General features: G+C 35.3%; 1 protein-coding gene across 1 annotated transcript; it reads left to right on the forward strand.

Annotated features, from left to right (window-relative positions):
* Positions 1-9,278: 9,278 nt before the first annotated feature.
* LOC126790101 (uncharacterized) lies at positions 9,279-11,342 on the forward strand. Its single transcript, XM_050516238.1, has 3 exons — positions 9,279-9,487; positions 10,257-10,350; positions 11,025-11,342. Exons 1-3 carry the CDS (start codon positions 9,287-9,289, stop codon positions 11,087-11,089), a joined length of 360 nt encoding a protein of 119 aa, XP_050372195.1. The 5' UTR covers positions 9,279-9,286; the 3' UTR covers positions 11,090-11,342.
* The last annotated feature ends 2,808 nt before the right edge of the window (positions 11,343-14,150 follow it).

Raw genomic sequence — 14,150 nt, forward strand, 5'->3', positions numbered from 1 at the left:
TATTTTCAGTTAATTTAGTTTCGGCTTGTAATATAGGGACCACATTTTTGGGTAGGTACTATGTATATACGATGTATAGACAGCCAAAGACGGGTCGTCGATCAATGCTCGGTCAGACTCGTCCCATTTTCTTCTCTCATTGTTTTCCTCTTTTGCATGTATAACTAAGGGGAAGTTGGGACTACTTCGAGTCTACACGCATGTGAGTAGTAGCTAGTCTCTTTAACTACTAGAGCAAAAAATAATCGTATGATCGACCTTTGAAACATAATGACTTATATATTATTATATATAGCTTGTTCAGATTAGATCATTGAGTCATATAATTCCTTCGATCAATACTAACCTTTAGCTAGGAGATAGCTTCCAGTACGTATAGAGATAGGTATTCGAAACTGATATGGTCAAGGAAGCAGCTAGCTTGGGTATGTTCTTGGCAGCTGCCGGCTGTTTAATTTTGTGGTGACAATCACCTCATCACTGTTTGTTTTATAACTCTGACCATTGCATTATATCTGCATACATCACCCTACCTAATACTAATACTATACTCCTTCATGGCTTCATTACCCTAGCTAGTATATAATCCCAGTAAATATTCGTAATCTTTTCGATTTTATATACAGTAGTTTTCATGGTATGTATATATATATAAGTATATGACAAGCTGTCAAGCTATGACACATGGAAAACAATGTGAATGATATATGTTCAATCCCGTTCACCTGATGAGTAAGGGGAGATATGGACAATTACCTTTAGATAAACCAATTTGAAATTTAATAGTTGAGAAAAAAGAAGTTAAAATAAATAAAATATGTTTTTCTCATAATTTTTAATATTTTTAATTACTCTCTCTCTCTCTCTCTTTCTCCTCAGACTCTCTCTTTCCTCTCTTCCACCAAATTTCACGGCCTCTCATTCTTATTCTCCTCTTCTCAGCCCAAAGAGGATACTCACCCTACAACCCCTTCCCCTTATTCGCCTGGAACCGTCCTGTGGAAACCATCTTTTTTGCCTTCTGCCGCGACACCCCCGACATCAATCTCCGCCGCAAGTGCCTCTGCACCAAAGATGACAGCTTTGTCTCCCAACACTGCCGATTAAACTTCTCCCAATCTCCTCGTCTCCGTTTTGCCGGCCAAGGTTAGCTCTCTCTTCCTACACCATGTCTGATAAGAATACAAATATATGATTGTATTGAGTTAAAGATGAAAAACAATGATCTAAAGGTACTAGAAATAGGGAAATTTAGGGTTTTCAAGACTATCTCACAAGAGATTGACTGAATGTGGTTGTAGTGTGACTATTTCCCAAGCATGTTTCTACGAATTTGGAGCTTTTAGAATGGTCGTGTGTCATTTGTTTTACTCTTATAATAATCAAGCTTATTGAATAGTTAAATTGGAGTCACATGTTGATCTTAATGGTTGATTATTTATAGGCATAAATGCCGATTTACACCCCAAACTTGGCTGAAATTGTCAATTTGCACCCCGAACTTGCATTTGAGTCAATTTACCTCCTAAACTTGGTAAAAATTGCCGATTTACACCCCGAATTTGTATTTGAGTCAATTTACCTCCTAAACTTAGTAAAAATTACCGATTTACACCCCGAACTTGTATTTGAGTCAATTTACCTCCTAAACTTGGTAAAAATTGCCGATTTGCACCCATCCGTTAAATTTAACTATTTCTATCCAATTTTGCGTCACATGTCATGTATTTAAGGGGTAGTATTGTCATTATATATTTATTCATATTGAATAATGAAATAAATTAATAAAATTACTTAAGAGGAACACTTGCTACAATGTTTGTTTTTTCGAAACATGTTATTGATTTATATATTTATTATTTTATGTGATATGGTATGTTAAAAGACATTAGAAAAAATATAAATAAATAAATACATTGAAAATTAAAAATAAATGTGTGTTCAGAGAGAATTATGTGTGTCTTAGCCTTATTAGGTTTCCTGTTAGAGATAGATTCGCATATCTGTAATAGATTAGGACTCTGAATCCTACGGGATTGTGGTTATGTAATGCCTATATATTGGCCTCATTATCAATCAATAAACGGTTATGTTCTGTTCTATTACGTCGTTATTATTCTCGTTTTGTTCATCCTCCAACAATGTGTACATATAAAAATATATTTATACACAACACACTATATTTGAATGGGTGGGTATATTGAATATATAATTCAAAGTAGGGTTAAGTAGGTAGAAAAAAAGATGTAAATAAATAATTTGATTAACAAAATAATCCTCATTTTAAAGAATATTTTTATTTATTTTTAAGAAAAATATAAATAGAAAATGACAAAATTACCCCTCATGTGCATGACATGTGACGTAAAGTTGGATAAAAACAGTTAAATTTAACGGATGTGGTGCAAATCGGTAATTTTTACCAAGTTTATGAGGTAAATTGACTCAAATACAAGTTCGGAGTGTAAATCGGCAATTTTTACCAAGTTTAGGAGGTAAATTGACTCAAATGCAAGTTCAGGGTACAAATTGATAATTTCAGCCGAGTTTGGGGTGCAAATCGGCATTTATGCCTTATTTATACTTCATGTTTTTAAAATCTTTGACCAGTTGCAATGGTCTCGGCATTATGGAGGTTATACAAGAGCAATGGACGGGCAACGTGCAATTGCCTTATGTTCTTGAAGTTGAAGATGATATGAAGCCAAAACCTGGGCAGCAGTTCAATTCATTAGATGTAGCCTATAAGTTTTATAATGATTATGCATGTAAAGTTGGTTTTAGTGTCCGAAAGAGTAAGGAGACAAAGAAGAATGGTATAGTATATTGGAAACAATATGTTTGTTTCAGAGAAGGGGAAACTGATGAGACATGGAGAAATAACAATGAGGTTGAGGAAAGAGACTGTCGAAATACTCAAACAGGGTGCAATGCAAAACTAACCTTATGTCATGAAGTAATTACGTGGTCAAAACCTTCAAGGAGGAACACAATCATTCACCGACAACGCCAAGTAGAGTTCACTTGTTAACATCACACCGTAGCATGTCTGCAGCAAAAAACAATCTGATAGAAGACTTGACATGGGTGGACATTCCGATATACCAACAATTTGAATTATTAGAGGCACAAGCCGGTGGACATGAAAATGTTGGATGCATAGAAAGAAATTTGAGAAATGCGGTGCGAGATGAGAGAAATCTTGTCAAGTGTCATGACATTGACATTTTATATGAGCACTTCAAAGCTGAGCAAGAAAAGAATCCTGATTTCTTTTTGCATTTGATACAGATGAAGAAAACATGCTTATTAGATGTTTTTAGGTTGATTCAGGTGGGAAAAAAAATTAAATTCCCATTATGGTGATGCGGTTGTATTTGATACAACATACCACACCAAACGTTACTACATGTTTTTTGCTCCATTAGTAGGCGTGAATCACCACAGACAAACAGTGGTTTTTGGATTGCATTTTTGAGTAATGAGAATTTTAATTCCTTTGTTTGGTTGTTAAACACATGGTTTGTAGTAATGCCTAAAGGTGCTTCGAAGGTTATTATCACCGATCAAGATCAAGCAATGGCTAAGCCAATTGCTCATGTTCTGCCAAACACATTTCACAGATATTGTGTGTGGCATATTCTAAGAAAGTTTCAAGATAAGACTAGTATGAAGTTTATGAACAAGTACTATGATTCTTTCAAGGCCTGCATATGGGATTCAGTCTCTAGGGGAATTTGAAAGGAGATGGTTTGAAGAATTGCAGAAGAGTCTACAAACCCGTAATTCATTGTTTGATTTAATGTATAAATTGTGAGACAAGTGGATTCCAGCATATGTAAATAAGTACTTTTCAGTAGGCTGTCAAGCAACCAAAGAGTAGAATCTGCACATGCTTTCTTCAAGCGTTACTATAATCATGAAAACTCTTTGATGTATTTTGTCACACGATTCAATAGGGAAATTGATCATCAAAGACATCAAGAATTGGTTGAAGACCATGGCTCATTTGTATAACAAAAAGTATTTTCAATACTTTTAGGTTCAGCTCCATGATGGTAATAGTTGCATTGTTGATGTTGTAAAGGAAAATGGTGATCATTGTGTTTATAAGACTAAAAGAGTGTTTGCTCAAAACTGTAGAATGCGGACGCTTGTACATGAGAAGGTATCCAACATAGCAACTTGCAGTTGTAGAATGTCTGAATTTGAAGGAATTTCTTACGACTTTCATAAATGAAGTTTTTTGAAATTCCTAACAGATTAAAAGTCAACTCTTGACCCCTCACGGTAACATTTATGAGTATAAAATACTCGAACACTTTCGTTTTCTCCCTCGTACTATGTAATCGGATCACCACTAATTTAAATATTTCCGAACAATAATTTAAAAATAATTATAAAATTCCGGGATATTACACGTTCTTACCAAAACATCTACTGCTTTCTTGCGTTTTGTCTTATGTTGAATCATTTGCATACATTCTTATTACAGTTACATGATTAAAGAAGGACCTAAGAAATTGTTTGATTTTCTACACATATATATAGTGGGTAAAAAATGGCCAAGAAAATGTAAGGTGTATAGAACAGAGAAAATTGAATAGATAACCTGTTGTTTGGAGGCTTGTAGATCTGAACGTGCATCATTGTTAGTTTTCATCATTGTAATATTTGTAGCATCAAACTTAATATATTTTTTATTCAACCTTGTTGGACTTGATGGGTCATCTTTTTCTGGTTATGTAACTGATCCATAGTTAAGCTGTGTTCTTATTAAAAAATTTCAAATTCTCAAGGATTTGAATTGGGTCATGGATGCATTTTTAAGTATTTCGTTCTGTTCATAAGGCTTCTACTCATTTCTCTTTTGTTGTTATGGAAGTTGAAACATTAAGAATTCACTAGACATTTTTTTTGTCATTTCAGATATGAGCTTATTTATATGCTTCATAATTAGATTAGTTAGTGTTTGATAGTACCCTGATACCCCAATGAAGTACTGCCCCTTCATCAACCAGCATTGAATGTTTTAAGGACCATGGTGGATGTTTTAATCTGATCAGCTCCCCAATATTTTAATAGCTTGTAAGAACATGATATTTCAACCATTTTATAATGACTCAGTACTTAATTACTGATATTAAGTTTTTGTTCATTTGTTCTCTCTCTCTCTCTCTTTTCTCTTTTCCCTTTTTTTGTATTTGTTTAATAGAGAGCAGAGGACTCTAGTTGATTTCTGCGTAATATCACCTAGTTTGTGGAGTCTTTTGTACAGTCAAATTTTTGCATAATCTGATCACCTCAGGCTCACTGGCGACCAAATAATACGGATCGGAAGGCGAATTAAATTTGGTGCAGTAAAAAGATATTTCATGCTTGAGGTGAGGATCACCCCGTGTACGATACATATCACAGCATGCGGCACTTAGTTCATCCTCCCCATTGGTTGTGTAAGCCACCCATGACAAACCCTCAGGAGCACTTGTGGATGAGTACACCAAGACATAGCGGCAACAGCTGGGAATAAGGGGGTTGGATCCGGACGACATTGTTTTGGAAATTGACCTGAGGTGCCCCGAAGATCGAATAGCTTACTCTCTGCCTAAGTACTTTCTGCCTTACTGAGAGAATGGAGAATGAAATGGACGATGGAGTGGTTGAGTGGGGTCTATATATATACAATCATAATTTGTATATATACATGGATATATATATGTATAATGTATGTATGTGTTTTCTTTTTCGATTATTTATGTATGTGTTTTCTCTGTTTTATAAATAACATGAGAAAGAGTAGCAACTTCTGGGACCCTACATAATTACATGCAAGCGTACGTACATGTGTGTGTTCTCTTTTAAAAACCCTAATATGCCACCTTTTAACGGCTATTTCTTCTACTATACTAGTATACTGAAATAAATAGCATAGGTGAGGAAGCCTCGAGGTTTTTGTAATATCCCTATTTTTTTCTCCCTCTCTCTGCATGAGCGTCTTTTAAGGAGAAATTTTTCTTCTGACCCGACCCGACTTTTCCGGCCGACTCCCTGCGGTTTTAGGCGACCAGGCCAGTTCAGATCGCTTCGTCTCCTACTTGCGCGCCTCCCTGTGGTGGTGGATCATGGAATAGTACGCCGGTTTCCACGTATCGAAGCCCGGAAACCCGACGGTGACTCAGTTATGTTCTGCAATTTTCGGACGAGCTCCGGCGAGTTTAGGCTTCACTACCGGTCTCAAAACTCCTTGTCTGTACCTCGTCAACAACCCATACAAAGGTTTTGAGCTAAATCGAAGGATAAGAACTCGAACCAAGAAATTTCAATTCTAGGGTTCTTGATTTGGGAATTTTCAGAAATTTCGATATTGGAGGTTTTAAGCTTTGATTTAGACTTTGTTGTGAACTAGGAAGTTGTTAGTAATGTCATTTATATTTTGGTGGTGAAATTTGGTGATCATTGATGGTGGTCGGAAAATGGTGGCGGCGTGTGAACAGTAACTGTGAAAAATGTTTATGAACATCATTTAGCTGTAATGAAATCGTCACCTGATATTTTACGTATTGTTTTTAAGCATTTTATGATGATATTATGTGACCGACGAAACGAGTGAGGGAATCGCTTTCGGTGTCGTGGAAGTTGCACGCGGGAAATAAGGTGAGTAAATCTCACAATGATCATCATGATCAAAGTGGTGTTATAATTATTGAATTTAGTTTGAGTTGTTACCATAGTCATTACATCACTAGCTTATAAAAATTATTTTAAAATTTTGTTTTGGTTTAAATTACGTGAACTTAATGGTCTACGGTTCATGGGTAAGTGAAACACTATTTTAATAAATGATTTTTAAAATGTTTTAGTGATTATGGACTATGGTGAATGTGAGTAAATCTCACTAGAACAAGTCTACTTTTGGCGGTGAGTTCTATTTTTGAATTATTAAAAAGTGTGAATTGTGACATTTATATAATATAGTGGATTGTGTATGTGTACGAAAATGGTAAATACGATACATATATATGAGTTGCTATATTATATAATGTTTCGGTTTTATTTCAAATGTGAGATTACAATGTTGCAAAGAGTCGTTTGGTTGTAGTACAATAATATATGTGAATTGTTATTGTACGTGGTCTTAATATTGAATCTTGTTAAAACGTTTTCTATCTTCGGACGTGTTGTAGTACAATAACATGTGTGAATTGTTATTATACGTGGTTTTAACATTGAGTCTTGTTAAAACGTTTTCTGTCTTCGGACGTGTTGGCAGTAATCGGAACCAAGCCTTGGCCGGGTGTCAGTTACGATTCAATTAGAGCTAAGTCTGTCTGCCGGTGTACTGCAAGAAGGGTAACCAGATGGGTTGTCTGGGTCTCATGAGTACCCATATTTTTGAGTAATATTGGGTATCAGATGGGCTGCTCAGAGTCTGTCGGTGTACTGCATGAGGGGTAACAAATGGGTACTTGGGTCTCGTGAGTACCTGTGTTTTACATGATTTTAGGTAACCAGATGGGTTGCCCAGTGCCTGTCGGTGTACTGCATGAGGGGTAACAGATGAGTTGTGTGGGTCTTATGAGCACCCATATTTTTGTGTGATATTAGGTAAGAGATGGGTTACCCGGTATCTGTCGGCGTACTACATAAGGGGTAACAGATGAGTACATGGGTCTCATGAGTACCCGTGTTTTAAATGTAATTGGGTAAACAAATGGGTTGCCCAATGTTTCATGAGTACCCATATTTTCGGATGTTATTGGACAACCAGATGGGCCGTCTAGTGTTTTACCAGTACATTTATCTTTAAATGACATTGGTATTTTCTTTTGTATAAGATGTGTGTTATACTATTAATTTACTCATACGAGCTGCAAAGCTTACTGAGTTTGTGTTTACAATCCCGGTGCACATATTCGATGGTGTAGGGGATAGTTCTGCAAGTGTGGATTAGCATAACGTGAGGGCTTTCTCTGAAGATTGTCGAAAATATATTTCTTCTGTTTATAGTGAGGATTTAGTGAATTTTACATTTCCATTGGTTATGTATTATTCGAGCTGACTGAGTCATGTTGTGGACTCAGTTTCAATACACTGTTATTATATAGATGATTTCAATATATTTGAGATTGTTTTAGAGTTTTCATAGCTTCAAATTCGAATTTTTATAATTCGAAATTTCGGGGTTGTAACAATTTTTAGTCTCGATCTGGCCCTCAAAGTATTCCAATAACATGAAGGAGAGATATTCATCATGAATTAATAGTATCAACTAGCTTAGAAACGAGTATATGATTGTACACTTCGTCAGTTCTCTCAGTTTTGACCAATAGATCGATCTGTAGAAGAATCTCATAAACCAATGGATACGGCCGGGGAAGACAAAACCTCTAACATTGCATCTTCCAGCTAATTAATACACCACTGAAGTAAGAGCTGATTTTATTAGGAATCAAAATGTATATGCAAGAGGCCGTTGTTCTCTGATTTGCAAACGCTACAGACAGGATACATTGTCTCTAAGGTATAATCACCAATACATACTAACTAGTATATAATGAACATGCAAGACTATCCAGAGAAGCAGCAACTTCAAACCTAATATGATGGTCTGAAAGGTCATTCATCGGAATTTCAAGACCGATGAAATCATGATATATATCTTGTAAACCATGTCATCATCATCTATATTCAACCACGAATATATATATATATATATATATATACAGTCTTTATCCAGAGTGAAGCTTCACTCTGAAATTACAGAGTGAAGTTCCAATTTTGACACACTTTTCGGTCAAAATTTTTCACTATAAGCGATTCAATATTTAGGCATGGTATTCAAGATCATCTTTACAAAGTTTCATCCAATTTGACAATGGTTTGAACTTTCAAAATTGAGATTTACATGAACGGTTCACGTTGAACAGTTTTACTTCATTCATTGATTTAATCTAATTTCAATACCTTAACGATGTCCGAATTAGATGAAATTTTGTAGAGATGATCTTAAATAGCATACCTCAATATTGAATCGCTTATGGTGAAAAAATTTGACCGAAAAATATGTCCAAATTGGAACTTCACTCTGTAATTTCAGAGTGAAGTTTCACTCTGAATAAGGACGGTATATATATATATATATATATTTATTTATTTATTTATTTACTTATATACTAAGAGAGAGTTCGGAGCTATTCGGCTAATGAATAGTGCCAACTTCAACTGATCTGTCGCGCGCATTCCATTTTCTCCTTCTCTTCCGCAATTAATTTCAGCTCAAGCCTTCATGGTTCCTCTCATAGAACCTCCCTCCTGGCTTAGCGCGGCTCATGGAATTCCGAATATATCCTCATATATGTTAGCCGGCTTTCGTCTATGCTCTTCGTGTCCATCACCGCGCCCCTTCTTTCTTCTCTCCCTCCATTGCGATTTAACAAGAAACTGGGCATTTGTAGAAGAGGAGCAAGTATTACCTAGCACTTCCAGGGTAGGTTATGCTTTCATTTTTTCCCCTGTTTTCCGAGATTAGGAATCACCGACATGCTTTTTTCTGACAAAAAAAAGAAAGAAGTGAACCAATTGATTTCGTGCAGCAAGAAGGAAATTAAATCGATATCGTGGTGATTGATTGTGTGGGTAGGAGTCCTAAAATTTCCCAATTGGAAAATTTTGAGATTTGGTTTAATTGATTCACCCCCGTCAATCGAATTGGTGAATCAATTCCAGACAGGCTGAGAGAAAGAGAGAGGGAAAGAACAAAGAGAGTAATTTGACAGACTTCCTGGGGCGGGGTATCAGTTAGCAATTGCATGTTTGGCTTCTTTGAATTTTTCATTTGTTTAATGACTTAATCATCCATAAACCAGCACCACCAGGATAGATTATGCTTTCATAATTGAATATCCTGAAGTTTCCCAATTGCATAAACTTTAATATTTCATTAGATTCTTAGTGATTGATCAAGTATTCTGATTGTTTGGCTTTTCCAAATGATTTGGTTTGAGATTGAGAAACCTTAATGGTGCACCTCAAGGTGTTCTTCATGTACTTTTGCAATATAAATATAATCTGATTATAGTTCATTCTGTTTACAATTTCATTGTGTCATCATTTAGGCTATCTGATTTGAAATTTGTTCACTTGGTGACGGAGTTACACAATAAAAGCTGTCATAGTGTGAACGTGACAAAGTCCAAATTTTGGCTTTATAAATTCCTTGAATCAACTTGATGATGATGCCACTTTCCCTGCATCAGGTTATGAATTTTGCTCATTGTAACATCATTCGAAGCTCTATGAAAAGGAGGAAGTCAGTGTCAACAAGAGATTGCATTGTTGCAGGACAAGTTGGTGAGTTTTTCATGGGCTTGCGTGAATAAATCGAAAGAGTGGAAAGATCATTTAATAGTTGCTCATTACCCAAAGTTCCAAATGCTAATGTTGAATATTGAATGGTAAAAAGAAATTAGTTCTGAGATAGATTTGTTATTAGATTTTTCATATTTACAGTGTTGTTGTTTTGTTATTATATTTTTAACATATATTTGTTAATTGTTATGAAGATCTGAGATAAACAAATTTTTATATTGGTGGCCTGGTGGGTGTTTTTGATGGAGGGGTAATTCATTAATTGACAATTATTTTTCGTATTTTCTTCATCCTTATTTATTATGGAGTTTAGTGTTTCTAATTGCCTTTTCCTAAATTTGTGTTTGGTTGGCTGGTGATCTATGGGTTTTTTTTACCTTCTCTTTTCTTGCCGTTGTGTGTTCCTCTTCCGCCTGGATGTGTGTTCTATAATTAATCGATGTCGCCTGTTATTCTTATTCATGTTCATTGATGATGTTCATTCAAATTGAATTTATATATTTTGATGTTGCTTTACCAAAATTGCCTGGATGATAGCTGAAGGTCCGGTGATGTAATGAGAATGATTATGATCATAATTGATGTCAATCACTACTGTGTATTTGTACATATTTTCACCTGATGGGCTTCATAGTTTTGCTCTTTGGTTCCCGCAGATTCTAGTCAGAGGCTAAGGGAACAGAAGATGAACTATCTGTTTGCATACGTTTTGGTACACTAACATCTTCATGATCATTTCCAAAAAAAAACATCTTCATGATAGGTGCAACTGAAGTCAATGCTCTACATTTTTGGAAGAAGTCCTAATACGACGGATCAAAAGGGGAATATTTTTTTGTGGAAACTCCTCAACCTTCAATACACATCAGCAGCTCTTTAATTGGAGTGCTCAGGTATAGTAGTGTGCTTATATATTAGTGTGGTAGTGGTACTATTTTGTGAGCATAATACCAATGAAGATGTAACTGAAACCTACTAATATGACATGTACAATAGTCTCCTTATGTACAACATTGTGGTATTGCTTTCTAACATACTATGCTTATGTCATCTACTCATCTTCATGCTTTCATAATGTAGAACACCATAACTGAGAGCTAACCTACTTTACAAACTTCGACCATCAATTAGCTATGGAAAATAAATTTGACCATCAATAACCGCGCTTTGGCGCGGGCTCTCTATCTAGTATATACCTAAATCTCATCGATATATATCATTAGGAATGTACGCATAACATATCCATTCCTGGTAATTGCAAGTGAGACAACTCAATAGAATATTCCATATATTGCATCTAATGCAAACGTACTGATCCTTTGCTTGGGATTCCGATCTACTGAGAGTCATTGCACCATACTTTGGGGAAAAAATTTGCGTACAAACTAGTATGTACGCGTGCGTCCAAACTCTCGTTTATTTGCACACTTTGCGAATATAAATACATGATTTTAACCGTTTAAAAGTTTAGTTTATTCCTAAAGATCATTTCTGTAAAAGATAAACATAAACAAAAATCGTCTTCATAGTCGATTGCATTAAACAAATGAACGGTTATGGTGAAAGTTAGTAGTCTCATGATCAACCATCAATTTGTTTGATGTAATCGACTATGAAGACGATTTTTGTTTATGTGATATTTTACAGAAATGATCTTTAGTAATAAACTAAACTTTTGAACGGTTAAAATCATGTATTTATATTCGCAAATTATGCAAATAAACGAGAGTTTGGACGCACGCATACATACTAGTTTGTACGCAAGTTTTTTCCCTACTTTGGTACAGAAACCATTGCTGGTTTGGGTTGTTCTGATATCTTACCAACTGGGTCATTTACGGAAACTTATCATTTTCTGCTTAGGTCACTCCTGTTTCCATTTCTTTACTAGATCCTTAACTGCAATGTTCCAAAACCAAAACCAAATTAAAGGTGCATTAAAGGTGCTTGTGTAGCTTTAAATTTAGATTATATGTAGATTATAGTTAGTTACATACTTACATGTACATACATGCATGGTGTATTTTATTGCAAGTTGCTTAGGAGAGAGGGTTTGAGTCTTCAATTCAGATCTGATTTCTTATAATTAAGACTAGCACTAAAAAGGCCATCAGAGATCTTCAATCCAGGTTTCTAAATAGGAATATTTGTCAGAACAAAGGATTGTGTTGAATTAGGACTGACAGTACGTAGTACCGTTCCCAACTTCCCATATTAAGTTGCTTTGAATTCTTTAGTCCCCACCTAGATATATAAGACCAAGTAAGCATTATTCTGGCCATTTACATAACACTACTAGCAAATTAAGTTTTGACACTGATTTTAATCCGTGTGTAATGAGGATATCTCACACGGATAATTGTGTGAAAAAGCTAATAGTCACCGTGCGCATACAGATTGATTTTCTGTGCGGTTTGGAGGGGGGGCTAATGCTTATAACACACGGATTATACACATCGTGTGAGTTGTATTTACGGGTCCCGCTGTTAATGAAAAACTACAATTCAATCGGTGTGGGTTGAAAATACATTTTACTATTTCATAGAGTGTGCAATAACATCACATTTCACCCAAATTTCTGTGCAAAAAAAGTGACGGAATTCAAAAAAAAATTTACACAATTTTTATAAATTTATAATTCCTTAAATCATATTCTAAAATCAACATAATGAAATCACCAGAACTCATTCTCATACGTGCCTAATCGATCTCAAATTTATAGTGATGAATTTACTTCATTTCTAATCTCCCAAACAAGTTATCCCCTCTACAAATTGTGAATCTTGGAAGAAGAAAAAAACAGCAATATACGCAATTGATGTCCTGCCTCTTGCATCTCAATAGATTTGGATCTCGATCTTGTTCATGTCGTTGTCCCTCTTCTTTGGTTATGGTAAATCTTGAATAGAGCAAAATTTCTGGTAACAAGGAACACAAAAACAATATCAGAGCTGATAATACCCATCCATCAACACCAAAAAAATTTATGATCTAATAACAAATCGATCAGAGATCTATTAACAATATGGGTTAAAGATAATATACCTGGAGCCGATATGAATTTATTGAGGAAATATCACCCTCCTCTGCTCTTAATGATGGTTGTGGTGTGAGATATGTGAGCCAACAAAATCAGGGAGTTTGTGAGGGAGAAAGATAAAGAGAGGAAAGCTCGTAGAAGATTCCGGAGTGGTGATCCTAATGGTGGCTCTGCTGCTGCTGCCGTCTCATCATCTTGTGTGGTTGAGAAGAGAAAGAATGATATGAGAAGTCAACAGAGGAAGAGGGAGGGATTAAAATTGGGGGAGGAGGAATTTGGGGAAATTGCTAAAAACGAGGCCAATAGATAGAACTGAAGAGAGATTGAGAGATTATGTATTTGCGTTGGGTTGGGAGAAAGATAAAGAGAGGCATAAAGGCATATGTCGTAGTGTTCTCACAACACACTGATTTTTGTGTGTGTTATCACAACACACACTGATTTTTGTGTATATTCTTATCACACACTGATTTTTGTGTGTAATTTTATCACACTGAATTTTGTGTGTATTCTTATCACAACATACACTGATTTTTGTGTGTATTCTTATCACACTCTGATTTTTGTGTGTATTCTTATCACACACTGATTTTTGTGTGTATTCTTATCACAACACACATTGAATTTTGTGTGTTTTCTTATCACAACACACACTGATTTTTTGTGTGTATTCTTATCACACACTGATTTTTGTGTGTAATCTTATTACACACTGAATTTTGTGTGTATTCTTTTCACAATA

Source organism: Argentina anserina, chromosome 4 (assembly GCF_933775445.1).
Source record: "Argentina anserina chromosome 4, drPotAnse1.1, whole genome shotgun sequence".
In the NCBI taxonomy this organism is placed as follows: Eukaryota; Viridiplantae; Streptophyta; class Magnoliopsida; order Rosales; family Rosaceae; genus Argentina; species Argentina anserina.

Excerpts from the sequence above, each read along its gene's own strand:
- LOC126790101 (XM_050516238.1), top strand. The coding sequence starts at position 9,287 with ATGGTTCCTCTCATAGAACCTCCCTCCTGGCTTAGCGCGGCTCATGGA. Across the intron at positions 9,488-10,256 it reads TATTACCTAGCACTTCCAGG|GTTATGAATTTTGCTCATTG; the intron begins GTAGGTTATGCT and ends TCCCTGCATCAG. Across the intron at positions 10,351-11,024 it reads CATTGTTGCAGGACAAGTTG|ATTCTAGTCAGAGGCTAAGG; the intron begins GTGAGTTTTTCA and ends TGGTTCCCGCAG.